This window comes from Lathamus discolor, chromosome 5, assembly GCF_037157495.1.
Source record: "Lathamus discolor isolate bLatDis1 chromosome 5, bLatDis1.hap1, whole genome shotgun sequence".
Classification (NCBI taxonomy): Eukaryota; Metazoa; Chordata; class Aves; order Psittaciformes; family Psittacidae; genus Lathamus; species Lathamus discolor.
The window spans coordinates 3,225,649-3,251,611 of NC_088888.1; the positions used below are offsets into that span (position 1 = coordinate 3,225,649).

At 41.4% G+C, this 25,963-nt stretch overlaps 1 protein-coding gene across 1 annotated transcript in view; it reads right to left on the reverse strand.

Moving 5' to 3' along the window:
• The window catches only part of LOC136014536 (spermatogenesis-associated protein 7 homolog), a 56,480-nt gene that overhangs the window by 4,710 nt on the left and 25,807 nt on the right, over nt 1–25,963 (reverse strand). The window contains exons 6-11 of the mRNA XM_065679277.1: nt 14,211–14,332; nt 12,414–12,922; nt 12,254–12,314; nt 10,787–10,851; nt 10,125–10,196; nt 7,517–7,574 (exon numbers count right to left, since the gene is read on the reverse strand). Coding sequence (XP_065535349.1) covers nt 7,517–7,574; nt 10,125–10,196; nt 10,787–10,851; nt 12,254–12,314; nt 12,414–12,922; nt 14,211–14,332 — 887 coding nt within the window. The remainder of the gene's footprint in view (nt 1–7,516; nt 7,575–10,124; nt 10,197–10,786; nt 10,852–12,253; nt 12,315–12,413; nt 12,923–14,210; nt 14,333–25,963) is intronic.

A 25,963-nucleotide genomic window follows, 5' to 3' on the forward strand; every position in this document is an offset into this window, starting at 1 on the left:
ATGCTGGGAGGAGGCACAGAGGCAAGACAGAAGAAGAGGTAGGAAAAGCAATCCAATATCAAACCAAAACTGCAGTGAGTGTACGTAAGCAAAACATAGCTGCTCATTTATTCAGCCAGCCATGGCAAAAGGCTGTGTTCAAAACCCATGTAGATGAGGCCCTCAGTGGTTTAGTGGTGGCCTTGGCAGTGCTGGGCTAAAGGTCTTGATGATCATAAAGGTCTTTTCCAACTGATTTTATGATTCTATGTGCCTCCAACAGTGCTGCAGTAACAGCATGAGAGGGGTTAGTCAGGAGTCACAACACGTTGCAAGAGCAGTCTTGAACTTTGCAGTGAAGAGTTTAGTTCTAACATTGCAAAAGCAGTTTCCATCTATGCTAAATACCAGACAAAGCTAGAAGCAAGCACTGCTTTACAAGATTGCAGCTATTACAGCACTAGCAATGCTTAAGCAACATCTGTGGTGTTTCCGTGCCTGTAGAGGAATATCTTTAGGCATCTACAGTGCAGGTAACTGCTTGAAAGCACTTGACTCTCCCCTTCATCCCCTTTCCCTCAGTGTGACCTCTTCTGTTGTAAGCACCTGTGGGAAGATAAGAGCCTGCATGCAGTAAGCTACCATGGAGCAGAGCTCCACAAAACATGTTGCATAAGGTAGCAGCAAATTTACCTTTTCTTTGTAAAACTAATGTGGAAGACTGCTACTAAATCATAGCCTGGGCTCTATAGTTATGCCTATCATGGGCACACTTTCCTCAGAAGTAAGACACCAGTTTGATGTTCCAGAATTCATTGGTGCAAACTGGGTTGCTTTTTTTCTCTAAAAAACCCGTTTCCCTGTGACACCATGTGTTTATCTATTTCAGCCTTACAAAGAGCCATAAGCTACATACATCAATGATCCAATACAGTCGTCATGGGAGACAGGAAAATGGTGATGAAATATGTGGTCCACAGGTTGGATTCCAGCTGTTAGTAAGCAATTAAACACTTCACCTATCTGAGTGGCAGATGATTGCAGAATGGATCTGACCAGTGTGGGCTGCCTTGTTACAAGACTGAGGAAATGATTAATATTACATTAAGAATGAATCAAGTGGGAAATGGATTATGGGTTAATCAATTAGGATTATTAGAGCATCCCCAAGGAATTCTGCTTTATTAAGAGATGATAATCATGATGGCCTCTCTTTGACATGTGGGTATTCGTGACATAAAATGGAGTCTAGAACCTGACACATAGAAAGGGCAAAAGATGGGCAGATTTCAAGAAACCTACTGAGAGAATCTCAAAACTCCAGCTCAGTTTAAAGGTCATTACAATAGGAGTTGTTCTTGTTGAAACATATGAAGGACAATGGATAATGGAGCTGGAAACCAATAACACCCAGTGCTTCAAAAGAATCACTTTCCTAGTTCAGTGTCATATTAGTTCTGAACACTACATCAGTGCTCAGAACATACACAATCCAAACTCCTTGTGCTAGGGATTTCTGTGTGCATATACTTTGATAAAATGACAGATGAGATTTGCAATCTGCAGTGTCAGGGGTTTTATTTTTGAAACATTTATGGCCTCAATAGACATTAAGAAATGCCCAAGAACAGTGAAAAGAGCGACTTTAAAACCTCTTCCATAGCTCTAAATCGATTCTTGCAATAATTTCTGAACCAATTTAAAAGTCATTAAAAGCTGTCTGCGAGGCTGCTCTTTCTAAATATTATAGGGTAATTTTCTACCTTCTCTGCTCTGTTTTGCTGAGTTGACTGCTAAAGTGAACCTTCACCAAAAGGGAAAAATCCAGTACAGCAGCCAAGACTATGGAAGGCTGAAGACTCGGAGCTTGCGGCCGGACCCGCACGGTGCTGAGATTTGATCCTGTGTTCTAACTACGTGACTGTCACCTTTTCCTCTTTTTGCCCCTCTAGATCTCATTTGAAGCTTGCTGACATATATCTAAAGCATGGCCTGGATCAGGCTTAGTTTCAGTACTGAAGTAATCAAAGCTGTAAGCTACACAGGTGTAAAGAGTGTGTTGTCATCTGTATTTCATAGAATCACAGAACAGTTTGGGATGGAAAGGACATAAAGATCATCCAGTTCCAACCCCCTGCCATGGGCAGGAACTCCTCACACCAGACCATGTCACCCAAAGCTCTGTCCAAGCTGGCCTTGAACACTGCCAGGGATGGATTTCACCACTTCTCTGGGCACCCTGTTCCAGTGCCTCACTACCCTCACAGTAAAGAACTTCTGCCTTATATCTAACCTGAACTTCCCCTGTTTAAGCTGAAGCCCATCGCCCCTTGTCCTATCACTACAGTCCCCGTTTCCCAGTTGTCTCAAAGTATGGAAAGCCTGGTTTACACAGGAAGGTACCTGTGTCCTTGTAGATTCATATAATCATAGAATAGGGTTGGAAAGGACCTTAATATCATCTAGTTCCCCTGGTATTTGCCACTGCACACACAGCTGAATGTGCATATGGAATGGGAAGAAAAAGAGCAATATTTCGGTCTACTTGGCTGTGCAGTATGTACTGCCAGAGCAGGCAGTGAGAAGAGCATGCCCAGCTGAAATTTAGACAAAATTTAAGACACTGAGATGAAACTATTCATCCTGGAACTTCTATAAATGTTAGCCATGCCACTTTGCCAAAATTGAAGATTCCTTCTTTAAGTCCCATGCAGAAGAGAACTCGTTTCACAGGACATTCCCCCTTCTGCTTATGATGGGGCCATTGGGTCAGTACTGGTTTGGAAGAAAGATTTCACATACCAGCTCACTGACATATTCTTGTGAGAAGAACAAACTCTGGGTCCTGTGCTCATCTCAGAGCAGTCATTTTCATTTTTACTGGTTTACTTTAAAAACTTTCCCATGTGCAGTATCTAATTATGGTACATTACAAAAACCTGTGTTTCAATGGTACCAGTGCACAGTGCTGAAAGGGACTGTTGGTAAATTGCTTATGCACTTTGATGATTAAGCCAGTAATTATTGCATTAGCAATCTAAATCACTCTTTTCAGCTGATGTATCTCCTCCTAAGGCAATCCCAGGAGATGTGATGGGCTAAGTGGAAAGGATATGGCACTGAAAGAAGGGAAGAGCAAAGAACATGCAGGAGATAGTGCCAGGGATTAAGCAGAGGTGCTTTCTCCTGTGTCTGGTTCAGTGTGACTCAAGGTAGTGCTGGGGTGTGGTACATCAAAAAGGACTTATTATTTTGCTTAGAAATGTAAAAATAGATATTTCCAGTGCTGGCTATGAAAGACCCTTTAACACTTCCTGCCAGGTCTTATCACTGAGGTTATACTCGCACAGTAATCAAAGCAAATGATTTTATTAGGTTGAGCGGATCTTTTATAAGAGCATGTAGGGATGGGACAAGGGGGAATGGCTTTAACCTGGCAGAGAGGAGATCGAGATGAGCTCTTAGGCAGAAGCTCTTCCCTGTGAGGGTGCTGAGGCGCTGGCACAGGGTGCCCAGAGAAGCTGTGGCTGCCCCATCCCTGGTAGTGCTCAAGGCCAGGTTGGACAGGACTGGGAGCAACCTGCTCTAGTGGAAGGTGCCCCTGCCCATGGCACGGGGTTGGAACTGCATGAGCCCTAAAGTCCCTTCCAACTCAGACCAGTCTGGGATTGTCTGAGTAAGAGGCCCTTTCAGCTTCCACACCCCTGTGCCATTCAGCTGCCTATGCTGTTCCACATTCCTGTACTGAAATGTTTGGTAACATAGCTGGATATGTTACCAAACATCTCCCCCCAACCTGAGGTCAACCTTTTGGTGTCTTTACACTGCATTTTTTGTGAATGAGCACTTTAGGATCCTCATAAAAGCGAAGGCATAAAGCAAGTTTCAGACACCACTTTGCGTCTTTGGGAGCTTTTGGCTTTATATAATAAAACTTCAGGAAATAAGCTACTTGGAGCAGTTTGCTCCCTGGAAGATAGATGGGCACCAGATCCTGCACCCCTGCAGTGTTGTTTTCCCATCAATGTCCTGAAATGATGCACTTGCAGACCCATTTCAGAGGCTATTTCAAGCCCAGAAGTGATATGTTTCAACTCTCATGGATTCAAAGAGCTACACTTTTGCTTGTGCCTCTTAGCAAGAACCATCATGGTTTTTTCTGTTAAGGGAATATTTCTCATGGAATTGATAGCTTCTTGAACTGCATCTGAGTAAGGATCAGGGTTTGAGCTCACTATTATGTGCAAATATCACCCCTGCACTTCTAAAGGTGTGTTTTATACCTGCTGTTGGGTTTGAGCAAGTGGCTAGACAAGAACATTTTTACAAGCTTTCCTGCAAGGAGACCAATCCATTGCCACTACCATTTCACTGTTTGCTCTGTGGGAATTTGTTATTGAAAATCCAGTTTCTTAATAAGTGTGCTGAAACATAATGCAGTTCTAAAACGCAGGGCACAGTTTGAACCTCCGGGGCTGGGTAGGTGAAAGGAACCCTCAGCTGAAGATCTCTAAGCAGAATGCAGTCTGCAGAGGTAGTAAACCAGTGTGAACAGCAGAAATAAATCTTCATGGGAGCAGTGGTGCATGCTTTCCCCTGGGCACACTATTCGAAATGGCATGTTTAAAAGCAAAGCAAATGGCTTCTCAGGTATACCTGATGAACCACATTGAAAATTGCCTTGGGCTGGACTCCAGTGAAAGAACTGCCCTCTCTCCCCCACGTTACACCAATAACTATGCCATGTAGTTACCTAGAGCATAGCATCAAAGGTGAAGGTGCTGGTCTTTTTAAAAGGCTCTTGTCTTTGAAGCACTGTCCTTTACATGTTTTCTATATTCTTTCACTCTCTCTTTCATGACTATGCAGTTACTTCCCTCCAAACAGGGAAATTAGGCAATTAATTGCTTTCTTCTTCCCCTCTGTCACCATGTAACAACCCATTGAGTGTATAACCTTCTCCCTGGAATGATGGTGCTACCCTCTTAAAGCTGGATAAGAGGGTATAGGTACTACAGCCATAAATTCCCTGGTAAGAGGTAAGGACTGATTGGCTGAATGTGGACATTGGGTCAGGCAATGCAGATGGATGAGTTTGAGCACCCTCATGATGCATGAAGTCACAGCAGATCAGAGTGGAGGTTGTTTTAGGGAACAGATCTCAGACACTATGCTGGAGTAAGTGTCAGCAGGAATTTGTGGAGGGGTATTGGTCTTGGATAGAAAGTACACAGAAGAGCAGAGCCCAGAGAAGGCAGTACCCAAATAAAAAGCTGGAAGGCATCCAGCATGGGTAAAAAAAAGAGAACCCAAACCAAAACACTGCAAAGACCTTGACAAATGTTTCCATCGCCTTATTTTGTCTGTGTGGTCCAGAAAACAGCGATAGTGAATAAAAAGTATTTGGTTTGAAGACAACAAAACAAAAGAGACAAATATATTTTTGTAGGACAGAAAGTCCACTCACTCTGGAATTTCTTTCCAGCCCTTGGCCAATTCACTTTTAAAGGTCTCAAAGTGATTCAACTTCCATTACTTCTCTTATGGGAACTGTGCCTGTTCTAATAAATTGCCCACAAGCTTCTCCTGGCATAGGTTACACTCACACTCCTCAGTTAATCTCTTCAAAAGACGCTGCTTTCTCCTGTGCATGCTACATCCTTCTAATAAATAGAGGCAGTTTTGGTCTTCTTCCTTTCATCGTTGCATGACTAAACATGTAAATTCGTGGTTTAAAAAATCCTTTCAATCTGCTCTTGGCCAATTAATTTTACTCCTCCTTGGTGAATTTCTTTATAAAGTCATCAGACAGTATTTTTGGAGAGGAAAACGAGGCTTAAGCTCTCCTAAGGTGCAGAACAACACATCGAAATATATCAAACGTGTTGCAACAGGATATGCTAAAAATCCACTACTGTTTACAAACTTCTCCTTCTGGAAGGAATCAAAGATCTTCAGTCTCCTGCTAAAGGATTCTCAGCTCTTTCTAAGGCACTGAGAGCCTTGCAAGAGTTGACCTTACAAATATACTCAGCATCCCCCAGTCAGCTGTAAATTGCATATCCTCAAATGGAGGTGCATTGCTGATTTCTCTCCCACAAAACTGATTTAAAATTCACTAATTTCACATCAGATTATTCCTCACGCACTTTGTCACCTACTGTCAGTCAGACCAGCATCTAAACAGATACCAAAACACCATGTCTCTCCTAATTGTGGCACCACATGGCTGGTGTTGAAGAAAGTACAATTCTAAATGGCAGCGTTCCAAAGCTGCAGAAACAAATAAGCAAAAGTAGCCCATTTAAAAGCCTCACTATGCCATTTCCTCAGAAATGTTCCCACCTGAATCTGCTCCAGCAAGAAGAGCTTTAGAATGCGAAGTCCAAACGCCTGCCCATGAGTCCTCTGGATCATCAGACCAAATGAAATGCCCTTTTGTATAGAGGCCTTTGAAGTCAGATCTCGAGGAGGACTCGAGCATCAAATCCCTGTCAAGGCTACAATTAGCAGCCTGACTCCTTGCAGGACGTGGGAGAAATGTGGGATGAAACAGACCCAAGCCCCATGCATTGGGCAGGGACCCTCTGACAAGCAGTTGGCAGGCAATGCATGTTGAAGACTGTGACTAAACTCTTGAACCCAGTGTGGCTCTTGTGGTTCTGTTCCAGGCCCTTAGGAATGTGTTTTCCTTCCTTGTTTTTTGATTTACTACAAAGACTAAAGAAGAAGGAACTTACATTTCATGGGCTTTGACCAGTCTGGGATAGCAGCAACAACAATACCACCTCTAATACCATCTTCTCTGTGAATGACTTTCAAAAGGAAAACAGCATGTTCTTTCTGATTTTTAGAAGAACAGCTGTAAACCCAGCTCTAAGATCTGGATTAAAACAGGTAGAGGTGCTTTTGCTCATCCTAGATAAGATGCCAGACTCATAGAGTAGACAGGACTGTGGCTGTGTATTTGTGCCTGGCATTTCCTACTGTCTCTCCATAGGCTGCTTCCTTCTCAGCAGGTGAGATGTTCAGATAAGCATTTTGAGCTGTATAATTCTCAGCAAGCTCCACATAAGAGGAGCCTTAATGTTGAACTTAGAGTTTTATACTCTGCTCTGGTGACCAGACTCCTAAAAGCAAGTTATCAAAACCTAAGGTCTTCTTACGGGATCTAGTCACAGCCTGCAAGTCTCTCTTGCTGGTCTACTCTAGAACATAGCAGCCACAGCAAAAAAGTGCAGCGAAAAACATTCTTTGTAAACGGGTTTTACGTAATTAAAGCCATTCTGCATGTTAAGTACATTATCTGTCTTTTAGAAACCTAATTAGACTAATAGACAAAAATGTACAGAAGAAATCTCTCTTTACCAGTCCTTCATGGAAAACGCGCTTACTGCTGCTTTTGAAGAATTAGTTTCTCCTCACCTTGTATTAAAATTGCATAGCAGTCAATCTGCACAAATTGTTGCTCAGCACTGATATACAACATTTCTGCTGGAGGTGACAGAATAGTTAATAATAGATGTTTTTTGCTCACCTCATCAAGGTTATGCCTCTTGCTTTTAATGTGCATTTGAAATGCATCTTCTAATGCCCTTAAAAAAAGAATGAAAAGTAACATCACTGCAAAACAAAGACTGTTAAAAGGCCATATACTTCCAAATGAAAGCAAGGACTCAGCCTGTCTTTCAGATGACTCAAAATACATCCCAACTTTTCACTTTTGCCCTGTCCCTATCACACCTGTCAGTGGATTTAAAAAATACAATCTTAAACATTTGAAGGTTGTTGAATATTCTCATTGCAAGTGCATGCAGTTGGGCAGGAACTGTGTCTCACATACACAATTCCAACTTCTACTTCCACAGTCAATACAAATATAAGAGTATTAGTGCTCTCCATCCCCCTCTGCATCTTGATGGGGCCTAAATCTTTCTTGCTGTTGTCAAGCACTGTCCCACCACATTCGCTGGGTGAAAATGCTGAGGGTACTGGACAGTACTGCACGCAGCTTCCTAGATTCACGTATAGCTGATATTCCTTTGTCTGGGATACTGCATTACCCCAAGGACTTTAAATTGCTTCTATCCAATACTTTGTAGATCTCTGAAGGTCATTTGTATTGTCTCTGCTTTTTTGGCTTCTTTCTAAGGGAAACACTGAAGGCTGAACTTTCATACTTCTGTTAACTAGGGGTATCAGGGAAAGAGAGATGCCTTCAGAAAGTGCTCTCAATATCCTTTTTTAACGGTATATGATCAGCTGCAAGCAAAAAATGTGCTCATAGTGATGAGCATCAGTAAAAGTTAAGACCTAGCTGAGTAGCGAAATGAGGTCTCCAGGTTCTAAAATCATAACTCAGGTAAATATAACCCAATGGTTGCATTTTCAGGCAATCATAAAAGCTGAAAATACCTGCAGTGAGCTGGAGGGCTCAGCAGAGCTGTTTTGGCTCTATACTGTATATTTGAACTGGGAGGGCATTTATGATTTTATCTGTAGAGAAACTGGCCTAAATAAATGGAGATTTTAAAATGTGCCTATCATATTAATCTGACAGCAAATTAGCTAAAGCCGTTATTTGTGTCTTTTCTAGTCTGTCACTAAATCAATTAGAAATTCAACTTCTGATTTGAGACAAAAGGCTACTATTGATTGCTCGCTTTTATTCCGCAGAGAAATCAAGTTGTTATTAGAGACTACCTAAGGAAACAATGGATGAGTTTTAATAACCTCTGGTTTTGAGGGAAGAGTGTATAGCATCTAAACAACCTCCATCTAAAGTCAACAGAGCAGTCCTTTAACCCTGCAAGCCTGAGCACGAACACCTTGGTGCCCCACTGTGTTATGAGTTGGGCTGAATATAGAACATGAGTCACATCATCCAGGTACAATTTTGTGTTCTCTCATTTGGCTTTCATTATCTATAGACAAACCCCCTTCTTTTTCTGAAGGATACTAATCCTGTTAATATGGAAGCTGGCACACAGGAGGGTTTTAGGGGTTTATGTTAATGTTATCTTCTTGTTAACTGTATGTATGGGCAGGCATGATACTTGACAATGTTTAAAATGTGTGGTGAGTCAGTGTTTTTCAAATCTATTGATGTCTCTCCCAGTGTAACCAGAAAGTTCACTTCTAATTTGGGCTTTGAAGTTGGAAAGCTGCTTCAGAAGGAAGGGGAAAACTATTACCTTTAACTGCCTGCTCAGAAAACAAACTAATCACTTGTATTAATGGCCATTTAGAAAAAAGCCCAACAACATCTGAAAGAGCCTTAGGGATTTTAACTGAAATCCTCTAGACTGAAAGGGAAGCCTCTTGATTTGGTGTCAGACTGAGCTTGATTGATTTCAGGGGGCTAGCACCTCTTCAGCATCAAAGCACAGCACTTGACAAAGATTGAAATCTTAAACACTGGGGTTAAAATCTCTATCACAGGAAGAGTTTCTCCCATTTAGGATGCAGGCTAGGAAATGGCATAGAAAAGGAGCACACAGTTACAAGTCTACAAACAGACCTGTGGTTTAGCACAGCTCTCTAAGCATTAGAGATGTCATAGATTTCAATTAGAAATGGCAGTGCGAGGTGGTGCATGTGTGTAACAGGATCTCATGGACAGAACATGAAACCAGAAAAGGATGCTGCAGTTAGCCACCAGTAGCACTGCTTGCATTTGGCTCTAGTCTTTATGTCTTGATCATTAACTTGATAGTGCATAAGTCCTTAAGAAAGCAATTATTGCATCTTATAGGAGGGATGAAGAAGTCTAAATACAAAATCTTGCTCTGATGCACTTTGTTAGCAAAGACCCATTGCAGCTCCATGGCTGCGCTGGATTGACTGGGACCTGGAATGACTCTGTGGTAACAATAATGTCTATCACCATACTATACAAGGTCAAAGCATATGATGTTTCCATATTTCTATTAGTAGCCACTGGGAAATACGAGGATGGCTGAAAATACTTTCTGTTCAGCTACTCAGCTGAAGTCATGACTCCTATAAACCGCAGTCAGAAAAGTATTCATTAAATTCAACTGATTTCAAGTTTCACTCGAATCTCATTAAAACCACCAATTCTTTACACTGATTGTCAAATATCTGTTACTCAATGGAATAAACAAGAAATTGGAAGCACTTACTCTTTGTGAAAACAACTTCTAATCAAAATATCACTTGTAAGATCTTGTAGAAAGTGAAGATACTCTTCTTCTCTACACAAACACACAAGCTGTCAGCATCTTTAACACACACTGAAGACAAATAAGGTTTAAAATGCCATCCAAAGCGGTTGCAGGTTTAGAGTGATTAAACTAAATCAAATAAGGAATTCTGTCAACATAGCCAAAAGTGATGGATCTATTTAGTAGTCTGCAGTTTTTACTATTTAGGTTTATACTTAAAATGACTGGTTCTGTTGGCCAACTCCCTGATTACTTTAAGCCATTAATTTCATTAATGAAGAACATCTATGCCTTCTGTGAATAATCAGTTAAAAATAGTCCCAATGCACAAAGTGTATCAGAAGATAATTTATTATTAACACTTTTTATTTGTTATGTACTTACTCTTAACATACTTAGTTTGCCTACAGTAAGAGGCATGACTCCGAAAATCTCTTCCAACCTGTATACTTCCCAAGCAAGTAGCTGAATCCAGTGTCCCTTATAGAGTCCCTTCTGCTCACTGCATACAGCCATTGTTAATTGGCTCTTGTGCTATGTTTTCAATGTTGCTCTAGATTCCTACTTTAATATTTTGATAGGAAACTTAGTTAAAAGGGACAAACAAATATTTAACTTACGTTTCTTCAAGTTGTGATCCTGAAAAAAGTGGCATTTCAGAATCAGGAATCCATAATTCACAGTTCTGCCACAAACAAGTAAAGAGGAAAAGTAGATTTTGTTATAATTATCTTTGTATTAATATCTTACATTTCCATTCAGAGCACCAAGCGAACTGATCTGATTTCACAACATATCAAAATCATAACAACATCATACTGAAGTGACATGCTGACTCGTGTGAAATAAATGTCTTGAGTGTCAATCACACATAAATAGTGAAAAAACTATTATTATTAGGTAGGTTTGTGTTAGTATAAATGGAAACAAGCTTGTATAAGCTGAAAAATGATTCAAAGGCTACAAGGGAAATCTGAAGTTCTGACATAACATATTTGCAGACTTCAGTGAAATAATGCAGCTTTTTGTTTAAAAGGACATGCAAAATACATTTTTATCTTTGACAGACCTAGGAACCCAGACTGATATAGAAATTATCTTTTTCCACAGATTATCAAATGGGAATAGGATTTTCTCTTGGTAATGTTGGAAAAAGAAGGTTTTGGTGGTTGGAACAAGGAATGGAATAGTTCTAGCTAGCATAGGGCTAACACAAATCCTGCCTGTGGTGCCTTGGCTGAGCTGTGTAGGAGTTTAACGCTGCTTCTGTAAAGGGGCGAGCGGGCCAAAGAATCATACAAAATTTCCCTGTCATGCATGGTTTGGCTACAGTTATTAAGGATCCCTTATTCTTAAGAACACTAAAATTCACTAAACTAATCTCCCATTAATCTTAAAAAATCCAGGTGACTAATGGAGTCCAAAGTCCTGTATAGCATATACAGCACTGACTGTGGGCTGGGTGATGAGCATTTTGGTTGCACATTTCTCAGCTCCAAATTATTATCTGGATGGAGTGAAAGGCTGTAAATCACAGAACCATTCAGGTTGGAAGGGACCTCTGGAGAGCATCCAGTCCAACCCGCCCTGTCAAGGCAGGGCCACCCAGAGCAGGTTAGAGCTGAAGCAAGTGTTTGAAACCTTAAGTGGAGTGAGGAGGAAAAAGCCCTGCTTTGAAAAGAACAGATTTGTGCTGGAATACAGTGGTTTTTTCATACTGCAAAATGCCTCATTGGTGTTTCTCAGAACAATTACTTTACCTGTTCCTACTTTTATTCACAGTCTGTTGACCCTATCTAGCCGTGCCAGCTAGATTTCTCAACTGCAGTCTTATTGACTTCTCACAAGATGATTTCACTTTTAGCTTTTGTTCATATACATTCCCCAAAGCCAACGACTGTCGTGATTTAAGCCCAGCTGGCAACTCAGAACCACGCAGCCACTCGCTCATTCCCCTACGCGTGCAAAGCACAATGGATTAACTGGGCTTAAACCATGACAATTACTCATCTCATTTCTACACACCCAAAGCAATTTTTGTGTATGAGCTCCATTCTTTTTCTTTGTAACAAACTGGGTACACCAACCTCAACTAGCTTCTGAGAAAAGTGAACTGAATGTGGTCTCACATGTGCATCTTCTAAAAACCTGAAAGATTAAAAGCACAGTGAAAAGCAGTCATGCTTCAAATGATGTGTTTGAAAGTGAAATGACTTAACTTTTAGCACTCAGGTATAAGCAAAGTACCTGTGCAAGTCTCTTTTCTTTCCATTACTGATGTCTTCTGATTTAAGTGATGGTCTGCCAGAGGAGGAGCTCTTTTTTGATGGAGGAGGATTATAATACCTATATTTTACAAGAAAAGATTGGTTTGATGTCTTTAAGATTTGAGGCGTAAAACACTGCTCCTTTGCTGTGAAGTAAATTGAATGTTTGTCAAGGAGGTCCCCAGAGTATGTTTTATTAAAAGAGGTTTGAATAGCCTTCTTCCTATTGTGACTGCCTAACTGCATGCGTGATTGCAGAAGTGGTGAAACAGGCGATCTGTCTGCCCTAGAGTTGTGAACAGGAATTTGAGACAAAGCATGCTGAGCAGTATTTTGAATGTTCTTTCTTGCAGTAGGAGCTGGCATCAGAGTCCTTGAAGTGAGCTTCTGAATAGATACAGAGTGGGGTTGCTCTTTCTTTGTCTTGTAACAGCTGTTCTGACCAGACATCAAATATAGATGACCATTTTCCAACAGTGAGCAGCTCTCCTGTAAGTTAAAGAACAAGTTTCAGGAACCACAGTCAGGAGTAAAGCCACCCTGCCATTGTGCTAGAGCGAGTTAAAGAGACCTGTTTCTAGATTCTTTTGCCTTCCTTCTCTTTACCAGGTTGAGCCTGCTAATGACAAGTAGTCTTGGGAAATTACATAGAAACAGTCCATTTTTCTTGCCAGGGCCCATAAAGGGAGAACAGGAGGTTTCTCCTTCCTTGGACATTGTGCATTCTCATCTATGGAACTAACGTCTCAGTGGCAACCTCAGGGGCATCTTCCATTCTCTCTCCCTGATGCCCATACAGGTGTAAGCAGGACTCCATCTCATGAGTTTGAAGTCAGACAGAACCACTGTTATCCTCCTAAATACCACTGCTGAAATTGTGGCCTGTCATTTTGCTGTTTATCTTTGTGGGACCCAAAGTTTTACAAATGAAAACAATGCTCATGTTTGAATTGGATGACATTCTTCTTAAACAGCATCATTAGTAATCTAGTGGTAAACCCACTATAATTCTCAACAAATTAGAAAGTTTTACAATCTAAATATAGCCTGCTGAGGAATTTCTCCCCCCCGAGAGACACTGGGTTATATTAGAATGAACTGTTTTGCAAGACTTTGTCTATTTAGGTGAGGTCCACTGGCAGAATTTGGTGAAGAACAGGCCTACTCACACCAGCCTGAGTTTACACAGTTCCTGGTATCTGCCAGAATATATAGAATTAGGATTAATTACTTTCAGGTCGTGCTTTTACCAGTAAATACCATTCTGAAATTCAGAGAATATTGTAAAACAGTGTCAAGTTATTGCATTGTGTGGTAAGAAAATCATTGTGATTTAGTTCTTTTGCAAATATTGTGAACAGAAATCATCCTAATAAGAATGTTATCACACACAGCAGCAAATTTCTGGGCACCCATGTAATACTTAGTTAAGAATTCTAATTCCATTTGCCCAAGGAACAAAGAGAACTCATGCAAGTTTGTGAGTGGTACACACATACCCATGCTGTCAGCGCAGGGACACATTTTAGCCATGCACATGTAGTCATGACATGGGTTCCTGTCATTGTAGGCCATGTAGGGATAGCAATGGTTAGATGAGAGGATAGCTGCCAGTTGCTAATGCTGAGAGTCATATCTTATTTCATTTTGACTGCAGTATAAAAAGCCACACTGACTAAACCTGCACTTAACTGCTCTTACAGGCATGTCCCAGCATCTCAGAGTACGGCTAACTAAGGGAAGCTGGTCTCTATCATGCATCTCAGCATCACGATACCTTCTGCTGTCTTGACGAAGCACTTCTGGAGTTCAGCGGTGAGGTGGGAAGACCATGCGCAAGGTTCTTCTTGTATTTCTCAAGGGCTTGAATTAGTCTGTCTCTTTTCTGCTGATCCTTGTCTGTATATGTAAATATGGAAACACAATCCTTCACGCTTTAACCAATGGTCAAGTCATAAGCTATTTCTCTCCATTCTTCCTTCTGCTACTAAAGACTATTCTGTCTCCTCCTCTTAATAGCAAGTAGCAGACAAAGAAGACAATCACTTTACAGTTGGCACTTGCTGTTTCCATGCCCAGCATTTGGAATAATTAGGAATAAATTCTGAATTTGGAATAAATGCAAGCCAGGACTTCACGACATCACTCACACATTAAATAATGAGCTACTTGAGAGAGTACAGCAACATTTTGTTTCCACTTCCTGCACATTCTTTTCCCTATCCTAGACAGCAATTGAGTCAGGGCAAAACAGGGGAAAAGCTGAGACAGTCAAGTAAGGATTCAAGTCCATGTACTAACAGTTGAGTGACCAAAGAGAGGCTGCCACTGTGGACTGTGCAGCCAAGAAAGCATGCTTTTCATATTGGTCAGGGTGATAAGAGGAAGGTGACACTTCTGCTAGTACCTCACGCACAAAAAGAAGAGCAACAGACTTTGTCTTTTGGGAGAGGGACTCTTCATCAGTGATAGGACCAGGAGTAATGGGTTTAAAATTAAACAGGGGAAGTTCAGGTTAGACCTAAGGCAGAAGTTCTTCCCTGTGAGGGTGCTGAGGCGCTGGCACAGGGTACCCAGAGAAGCTGTGGCTGCCTCATCCCTGGCAGTGTTCACAGCCTGGCTGGACGGGGCTTGGAGCAAGCTGCTCTAGTGGAAGGTGTCCCTGCCCGTGGCAGGGGGTTGGAGATGAATGATTTTAAGGTCCTTTCCAACCCAAACCATTCTATGATTCTATGTAGGTTAGAGCAGGAATAAAAATATTTTTATAATAAGCATTATTGATATATATTATACTACGTATTTTTGTATATATTGTATTATATATTAAGTCTTATAAAATAATAAGACTACATAGGAATAAGAAAGGGACATGACTTACCCACAACCACAGAGGCCCACAGGGATAATGATGGATAATGCAAAGCCTCACACAATTCACCATCTTTTGTCAGACCCTTACTTTTAGCAGTGTAAACAAGTATGATGCATGACCAAAATTTTCAAGCCCTTTTACCTGCTGCGTTCATTCCAAGCACAGCTCTGAGAAAAGGGATATGAATTACAATGTGCAACAATACCTTTCACTTTGTAGATGGTATTTAAAAAATCATAGCCCCAGCAGTTCTGCCTTAAACTGAGGATTCGCACCCAAAATACCAATAAAGTGGGCCCCACTGAGGTCTCACAAGCTGCTTATGGCTCTTCTCGGGTTGAAAATGCAGCTCTGTCAGAATTTCCTTGCCCTGTGGAGCTCTGGCACATGGCAGCACATGCCACTAGTGCTGGGCAGTCCAGCAGAGACGTGCTCTGCTCCTTCCCCTCTGGGTGCATCTGCACAGACTCCTCAAACAGGTCATTCTGGGGGGCTAGCAGGGATCCAGGTGGGCTTCTGAGATGTGACTTCTGGCAGTGTTATGTCACTTGTATTAATACTGACTTATTCCTGACAAAACGCATAATCAGCCCAGAGCTCCTTTACACTGCGATTGTGAGAACTTACAATATGCTGCAAATCCTTTGCTAGTAAGAAGCAATTCCTCCTCCTCTGAACTGGTGTAATTGCAGCACATCTCACTAGTGATAATGCTTGAAGCCTGGCAAAGCAGCACTTTCAAAAGGCAGATGCATCAACCTGAATTTAATGTTGCATATTCCTGAATTAGAAGAAGGGTTACAGGGTTTTACTTGGACTTAAGTAATATTTCTTTTGGAAAAGGAATAGCGGAGACTTTTTTGGGTTTTAATTTAGAAAATCCAGACACTTGGTTACTGCACTAAAGGGTTGGCTCCTCTGGAATTTGTGATGGGTCCTGTATGGGGCACGCCATCTCTTGACAATTCCCCTGTTAGGTGGCCTCAAGGCTGTGCCCTAGTCATTGAAAAAAACAGATTTCACTAATAGCTATAAACCCAATATATAGTCTCCTGAGGCATGTAATCTGCCTTTCCCATCTTGCATGGACACGAGTTCATAGCATCATCCTATCAAGAAAAACATGTTGACAATGCTAAATCCTATTTGGATGACTGGGAAGCAGGATTATACAACTCACTGGAACAAATAACAAAATGTACTTGCTCAATTGCATTCATGCAGAGATTAATACCTTCCCCATGTATTTAGGTTTATGTAGTGTCTGATCCAAGTACACCCCCAATTCTGATTAAAGATGTTTCATTCTGCAGTCATCTGAAAAATCAGACGCCAGGCAGCTTGCTGTGCATTAGTACCACCAGTCAGGATACCTGGCTCCTTTCATGGCAGTGCCAATGACCTGTGCCACAGGAATAAGTGACAACCATGCCTGTCCACCGTTCTGCATGTGCCGTCCGTCTGTGCAGGTGAGGCAGGACAACAACTGTCTGCCTGAGGCATGGCTGAGCCTTTGCCAACCCTTGCCAAAGACAAGCAAATCAAATGTTCCAGGTCAAAGAGGCACAGGTTTTAAACAGACTGTCTAGTATTTCACTGATATTTTTACTATAACTACAGGTTACAAACATGCCACATGACATTAAGCCTATTTGAATAAGTACTATTCCACTGCATTATAGTTTTGAGTAGTTAGCAAAAGCTCCTAGGCCAGAAAGTCTCATAGCAGCTCTCCTTTCCTTTCCCTAACAGACACCAGGTTCCATGGCCCAGACCGTCAGGGTTTGTTCGTGACTCAGCCATGTGAGCAGACGGAGGTTAGCTGACATGTCTGTAAGGGGTTGCCTCACCCCCTTCTAGTCCTGCTCTCCCCAGTTTCTCTTTTCTCACTATTTTTTCCAACCCATGGTTTCCCACATGCTCCATCTCACAATTCCAGGGCTGCTGAGTCTTACCTGCTCCCAGCACCCACAGGCTGCCAGTAGTGTCCCAGGCTGTTTCCGGTATAAGCCTCCCCTCTTATGCTTCTCTTCCTAAAATGACCTTCCCCTGTGGTGACCTGGTGTGCTCCCCAGATCCATGAATGAAGGGCCTAAGCGTGGAAGTCGTTTTTAGGTTTTCAGGTCTGGGTTAGAATGGACCTTAAGATCATCCAGTTCCAACCCCCTGCCATAGGCAGGGGCACCTTCCAGTCGACCAGGTTGCTCAAAGCCCCATCCGACCTGTCCTGTAGAAGCTTATCATTTACTGTGTCACCTGAAACCTCTCAGGACATGATTATTTTCATCTCTTGACTACTTTTTTGCTGCTTCCCAGAGCATAGAATCATGTGTTATGGCCAATGAAGCAGTTATTTAGCCAAATGTATTCAAACAGCCTTTCTGTTAAGCTCATTTATTTGCTAATTTATCATCCTTCTAACTGTGTCAGGTATTAATCTATCATGCTATTGTACAATTTCACTGGTACCTGTACTGTTATCTGGTACTTGTCAGTGTAACAGAAGTACAGAAAACAGAAGGGATTTAGATGAAATCTGGACCTTTAAAAACACAGGAAGATTCAGATACTATAGCCCCCACTCTGTTTTCCTGGAAGTTCTTGTGGCTTGCCAGTTAACAAAACATCTTGTCTCTCCTTTGCTGCTGTGCGAAAGGCCCATGGATGCAGTGTGTGGATGCAAACTTACTCAACGTAGTAGAAACAGTTTAGCTGATAATACTGGCCAATGAGAATGAAACAAACTAAGCAGATTTTTGTTTGATTCATCTATTTTTAATCTAGTGCATTTCAGTTCTATTTATCCTTAGCTGAAAGAGTAAAGAAGAGCCAGCAAACACCTTTGACTGATTCCACAGCTGCCTCCTAAAACAGAAGGTTGTTTTCGGGTCTAAGACTGAATTTTACAGCCCAAGCATGAAGATGGGATATAACGCTGGAACAGGCTTCCCCTAAGTTGTTTACCAGATGTTATAAAACTCAGTGATTATAGCTAGAAATAGAATCCACACCTTGGCTCATGCCTTCATTTTCGGCTCAGAGTGGGAGTTCTGGTTTAATTCCTACCAAGTGTTTTTAAAGAGTTGGCTGGTGTTTAACTCCTGATGACTTTTGAAACAACAGGGAAGTTTCAGAGGACTGCAGGAGGGGAAAAAGAAGAGCAAAAGTGGTTAATGAACCACAGGCTGATATCAGTCCTGAGTATAACAACTGACAGGCTGTCACAAGACTCTGTTAAGGGAAATGTGAGCAATGCCAATCAAAAAGCTTAAGAAAAATAGATCACCGTTCTAACTTGATAAGAGAGAAATGAAAGATTCTGATTGTGTCTGAGTCCGATAAAAGTGTTAGTTTAAAAGACTTGTGTAAGCTCCCTGGCTTTGTTCTGCATGACATTTGGAGTAAGAAAATCAGAACACTGGAATTACACGTATAATTCATTATGGCTAATGGGCAGCTCTGAAAATGCAATCAGAATCATAGAATCATTGAATAGCTAGGGTTGGAAAGGACCTTAAGAGCATCTAGAAGTGAGGACTCCTTGCAAGGTAGGTGTTTCTAATGCAAGGATCATTTTTAATGTTATATCGTGAAATTATTTCAGTTGTCTGAAAGAAAACATAAAATCATTTCTCCTAAAGCTTGAACAACTACAGCTGGGGAGCTCACAAACAATAAAGGGGTGATTTACTGTAACAAAGTGATCTGCATTGCTCAGTGAGGTAGATGTAGGCAAGCAGATGCAGGCAAGCAGTACACTTTTCAGCATGCATAAAAGAACATCTCCATTCAGAATCTAATACTCTCCATTCAGAAAATGCAAGCTCTTAAAGGAGGTGAGTCTTATCTTGGAACCAGTGTCACTGAAAAACATTCATACCTTGTCATAGACAAAGAGCTGTCTTACCTATAAGGACTGGAAATCTCAGATATAAATACAGTGAGCCTTTACTGCAGTTTCCTTTGACAGGTAGATGGCTGCTGCTGGAATTATATATCCTGCTCTAAAACTGCTCTAAACTCCAGAGCATTTACAAATTGTGAAGGATGCAGAGAAGCTCCATAAGAATGATGAAGTCTGGAAAACACTCTTCCTGGTGACAGATTTAAGGAGCTGAATGGATTTAGTTCCTCAAAAGGATGGCTAAAAAGTAACTTTATTCCATCTTATGAACAGCTATAGACAAAACAGAAATGAAACAATACAGTTTGTCAAGCAAAGATTTACAAAGACTGGACAAATTCATCCTGAAAGAAAAGTGTATATTCCTCATAGCAAGGTAAGTTTGTCTTGGAAGACTAATGTGAAGTGGGATGTAAATAAGTAAGGTTTGGACATCTAATTCCTTCCTCCCCTGACTCTGTAAACCAGCAGTGAATGGAGAAAAGACTTAGAGCAAAACCAGTGCGTACAACCACAGCAGTTTATTCTCGCTGTGTCTGTTAAGCTCTTGAGATATGCGTCAGTCGCCAGGGATCACCTATTAGCTTCTCCGAAATGTATTTTTTCTCAGTCTTTGCTGCTATTGTTAGCTGATGTAATCTCAGATTTGTGGTCAGTGCAATACAAAAGGACACAGGCCAATTACTCATGATGCACTCATTACTTACTCTCACCTAAGGGCCAAATGCTGCAGTCTGCACTGGTAAGTGTGTCTGCTGTAGGATTTTAGGGACAATTATTTTGGCATTTCATATCAAACAAGACCATTCTTTCAGCAGAAACCAGTGGTAAGTGAGGATCAAGTGTTAAAAAAATCATGGACATCAATGGAGCTGACAGCACTTGATGCAATTCCTTTGTAGACTACATCAAAATGAAGGAAGGGCACACTCTTTCATTCAAACAAAGACAAGAATTAGCATTTGGTTTTACTTATGTAGGGGAAGTTAGTCTATTTTTCTTAATCTTTTAGTAAGTATAAATAAGATATTCAAAAGGTGAGGTTCACAGCTGTGTAATTACCACCCACTGTTAGCCTTTTAAGTATTGACAACTTCCTGCCTAAGCAAATGAAAGCAAACTGACACTTAGAGCATCTCCCATTCTTGCAGCCCATTTCTCACCTAAAGCGTGTTTCAGCACATTTCTGATACAAAAGGCCAACTCTCCCTCCCTTCTTCCCTCTTGTCAGTACAGATTTACAACAGCAATTAGCGCTGGCAGAATGTGGTCCAACAGAAGAATACATCCACTCTCACTGCTTTTGATTTTGGCAATTCTAAAAATTACCGAAAAATTGATAAAAACCTCTTTAGCCAAACCAGAGATTTTAATCTCGTACCCAAAGTCAACGGGCAGCAGACGGAGGGGTGCTCAATTGACAACTCTGCTTCAGGCCAAGGGTCCATCAAGAGATTTTTCTAGAATTCCTATTCTTTGGCAAACAAAATTTCCTATGGCCAAGTCACTCATTATTTGAACTGATTCTGTGTTTTCTGGTGAAAAGACATTGTTGGTAAGGCCAGAAGTAGAAGTCATAACATCTGTCTGAAGGTCACTGGCAGGAATAAACAAGCCTCTAGAGGGATAATGGCACTTCTTTTATATACTGATACTGGATGGAGGTATTCAAGGAGAAAAGGAATTCTAGAAATTGAATTACGAGAGAAATGTCAGGATGCATCATCCCTCTTTAAAATACTGACTGATCGCTGACATACGCTGCTTTCTCCTTTGGTGGTGGAGTAGGAATGCAAAGTTAAAATAGTCGGTGCACAGTGGTTATGACAAGACTCCTGCTCTCTGCATCCTGCAGCAGCATCCACTACCTTCTTCCTCCCTTTTTACAAATGCTCCTTTCAACAGCACTGACTCTGAAACTGATGGGGAGGATGGTTTAGTGATTAAAGCACTGCAGTAGGACTTGGAAAACTATCATTTAATTCCCAGCTCTAAACAGTGTGATCACAGGTATGGTAATTAATCTCTGGTGTCTTAATTTCCTCCCTGCAAAAGAGGAGGATAGTACATACTTACTCTGTTCTTGCTGGCACATCATTTTGGGCTGTTATCCCCAGAAGACTATCTTTAAACTGTGCAGGGGCTACCCTAAAGGAACTCAGATCCCAAATGGAGCTGCTAGCATAGCACAGGATTCAGAGTGGGAGAAGAATTTATGATCCAGACCTGTTGTTTTACCTTTGATAGCTAAATGACAGTGCAGTTATACATTCGATGCAGCTCACTTGTAATAGTGATATACACATTTATTTTTCACAGACTAAAACATTTATTTAAAACCATCTCACTCACGCTCCATAAACTTGCAATAATGGATGGACCACTCGGTGGATAAGGAATTGGCTGGGTGGCTGCAGGCAGAGAGTTGCAGTCAATAGCTCAAAGTTCAACTGGAGACGGGTAACGAGTGGTGTCCTGATCTTGTTCAGTATCTTTGTCAGCGACATGGACAGTGGGATTGAGTGCACCCTCAGCAAGTTTGCTGATGACACCAAGCTGTGTGGTTCAGGTGACACACTGGAGGGAAGGGATGCCATCCAGAGGGATGTTGACACGCTTGTGAGGTGGACCAATGCCAGCCTCATGAAGTTCAACCAAGCCAAGCACAAGGTCATACACCTGGGTCGGGGCAATCCTGGGCAGAGCTACAGGCTGGGCAGAGAAGAGATTCAGAGCAGCCCTGTGGAGAAGGACTTGGGGGTGTTGGTTGATGAGAAAATGAAGACGAGCCAGCTTCAGTGTGCTCTCGCAGCCCAGAAACCAACCATATCCTGGGCTGCATCAAAAGCAGTGTGACCAGCAGATCCTGCCTCTCTACTCTGCTCTCATGAGATCTCATTTGGAGCATTGTGTGCAGTTCTGGTGTTCTCAACATAAGAAGGACATGGAACTGTTGGAACAAGTGCAGAGAAGGCCATGAGGATGATCGGGGCTGCAGCACCTCCCGTATGCAGACAGGCTGAGAACATTGGGGCTGTTCAGCCTGGAGAAGAGAAGCTGCATGGAGACCTGAGAGCAGCTTCCAGTGTCTGAAGGGGGCTACAAGGATGCTGGAGAGGGACACTTCATCAGGGACTGCAGCGACAGGACAAGGGGTGATGGGTTCAAACTGAAACAGGGCAAGTTCAGGTTAGTTCTAAGGAAGTTCTCTACTGTGAGGGTGGTGAGGCACTGGCACAGGTTGCCCAGGGAAGTGGTAAATGCTCCATCCCTGGCAGTGCTCAAGGCCAGGTTGGACAGGGCTTGGAGCAAGCTGATCTAGCGTAAGGTGTCCCTGCCCATGTCAGGGGGTTGGAACTGGATGATATTAATGTCCTTTCCAACCCAAATCATTCTATGACTCTATGATTGCTAAATGATCCATGCAATTGCCCAAGATTTGTGACTAAGATTCTACATCTGTAAGGATAAAACTTCTTTTATATAATTTTCATATAAACTGTAGATAAAATGCAATTTTGTATTCTTTGAACTGCCTGGAGAAACACCTTGTTGTTTTTCACAGGTGTTATGGTCTTGAAAGCCACAAAGCAACTTCATTTTAAACTGATTAAAACCCAATTGGAAATTATTATTATTAATGCCTATCTAATGCAGAGAATTAGGGGAAAACGTGGGTTATAAAAAGAGCACTCTACCATATCTAAACACTTCAGTACTCTGCTGGTACACAGGAAAGTAAACTTCCTCTTAAATAAGTCTACTATTCCTTTTTCCAGTTACCAAAGCATGTGCTTCTGCACACACTTAGAGGTATGTTTAGGTTTCATATTTATAAAACTGATTCACAGCACCTATATGCAAATACACAGTCAACACTGCATAATAGGTGAACAGGAAACACTCACATGGCCTCATGTAGTTAGATATAATAAAATATATGTATAGATATAATAAAATATAGGTAATTATATACTTATATACATTACTTGCAATTCCTTCTGAGTGAATGTATGCACTGTACTCCTGAAAGTGCAAGGGAATTGTGCAGAACATACCCAGATGGTCTGAATAGCTAGTTTTGCCATTGTAAGTAGTTGAGCTTAGTTTGGTAATCCAATCACACCTCAACAGAGAGGAGAAAAAATGGCTTTGCTTTGAGACCAAGATCATGGAGACCTAAAGGTGCTCCCAGAGAGCCAGATTTACTTAGGTCTTCCTTCAGATTAACTTGGGTAGAGTGAGCCCAAAGCACCTGCCTGCTTCCTACCACAGCTTCCCCATGCTGGTGTGCTTATTTTTCTGGACTGCTACTCAATGGATAATGGAAGTAGAGTGCTTACAGCAGGACTAGGAGACAAACAGTACATGAGAGCAGCCCTTGGCGTAGTCGCTCTCATTCCTGGAATGGGAGAGTAAGAAGAAAATTAGGGCAGGGAGCCCTGGATCACCACGCTTCCCTGGAGTGTTGGGCTGAGTCTATGATGGAGCCAAAGACCTGAGCTTTAGCAAGGGATTTTCATAATTAGTGATTTGGGTCACTTCTTCTCTTGTATGAAGTGTGGGTTACCTTTATGGATTCCCCTGTTTGGGGCTGGTTTTGATTAATCTTTTGTGAGTGTTAAGTTTTTCCTACTTTCTTGCCAGCTCATCTGGGACAGCTTATATGCACATCAGCCAGTTTCTACTCCTCTTACTAAGCTGATCAGCCTCAGGAGATCTGACTCAAACTTGGGCTCTGTGAATCTGGAGCAGAGTATTATAGTATCATGGAAATAATGGTTGGAAGAGATTTCTAGAGCTGGTCATGGAAACACTGTCTCATGCTTCCAAGGTCCAAGAATGTAATACAGCTCTTTATTACTAATTAATTGGTAATTATTAATCCCTAATAACTGAGACATTTGGAGGACTTCTTTAGTGCCACAGGTAAGTTTAAATCTCTGACTCTGTATAAATATATAAGGTATCTGATTTAAAACAAAATGATTTTGAATTTTCTCCTTTGAATCAAAACAATTCCTCATAATGGATTTTTTCCCCCAGAACGTTCACATTTCCATTGGAACAGAAATTCTTCTTTTTGATTGCTAAGACACTCTTCTGAAACCTGGTCACTGGTGTGTGTTCAGCAGCAGCACTGCTTATGCTCTTTCCATACTCATTAGACACTCTTTCTAGCAAATGTGGCTTCTAAAGACTGTAAACATCCTCCTAGTCAGATATTCTGAGATGGCCAAGGAATCACTGTTCTCACAGTAGTTCCATCAGTCATGATGGTCTCATGACTCTTAAAACACCTCTGCTTAACTTTATTTCCACAGACCACTTATGATGCTGAACTAGGTCTCTCGTATTCCTGATCTCTGATGCATCTCCAGCTAATACATCTAGTCTTAAGGCTGGGCACAGATAGATACATGTTTCTATCTTTTGATGACAGCTGAAAAATGGACCACAATTGTTAGCATGAGAATGCCAGAGACGCAGTCTTATTGCTACCACAAAGCCAGCTCCATGTCAGAAAGAAAGGACTGTTCAGGAGGCTTTGTGTTAGCTGTTTCTACTTAACTTTGATCAAAGTCTCTGCAATTTCAACAGCATTTTTAATGTTGCTCTGACAGTAAAGAGACACAATCAGTACTTCATTTTGGTATCCAGTGATAAGGTGCATGGGAATGGTTCAAAGCTGCACCAGGGAGATTTTGACTGGATATTAGGAAGCATTTCTTTACTGGGAGGGTGGTCAAACACTGAAACAGGCTTCCTAGAGAGGTAGTTGATGCTTCAAACCTGTCAAGTGTTTAAGAGGCATTTGGGAAATACCCTTAATAACTTAATAAGCTTTAACTTCTGGTCAGCCCTGAATTGGTCAGGCAGTAGGACTGGATGATCACTGTAGGTCCCTTCCAACTGAAATAGTTGTATTGTATGCTATACTATGCATTAAAACATGATGAAAGCTGGCATTTGCAATGCTTTATAAACCATATTTAAAAAGTCACTAGATGAAACAAACCCATCTCATTCAATGACACTCTTATCAACTGCAACATTAGTAACTTCATGAACTCTAAACCAGCAAAAAGCCCAATGTAGCAGCAAATTTAAAACAGTGCCCTTCTAAACCCTAGAATTGAAAATCCAAGATATTCCTGAAGATATTCAGGAGAAAGTCCTATACACTGCACATCTTAAACTTCGTCTATAGATTTCTTAATCTGAAGTATAACAGTACAGGCAGCTTGGGAAATGATGCATTTTGAGATTGTCAGAAAAGCCAATTATATACAGTATGTTACCTGCAGTGCATTTATTCTTAAACATAGCATTGCAACCTGTATTTTCTTCTGTCTTATCAGAACTAATCTTTTTCTCTTTGTTTTAATAGGTTTGCATATGTCTACGTCACTACCTGAATTTCTCCTTCCAGCCTACCATTGAAACACACAGGATCCAACTACACATCCGGAAAACAAAGTTATACCTACCTGAGCGCAGGGACTGAGGGCAGGTAAGAAATTCTGCTGTGTCAGAATGGGTATCTGTCAGAGTTCTGATAAATGTCCAGGTTTTAAAAGTATACCACACTTAGTAACCAGTAATAGCAACAGTGGGAGATTGTTGTGAAACATTAAAAGAAGAAAACACTGTAATCTTATACTAAGCAGAAAATTAGCTTTGCCCTCCTATTATTCTAACAGACTGGCAAAACAGCCTTCATTTACGTTGTGTCTTTGAATATGCAAACGAT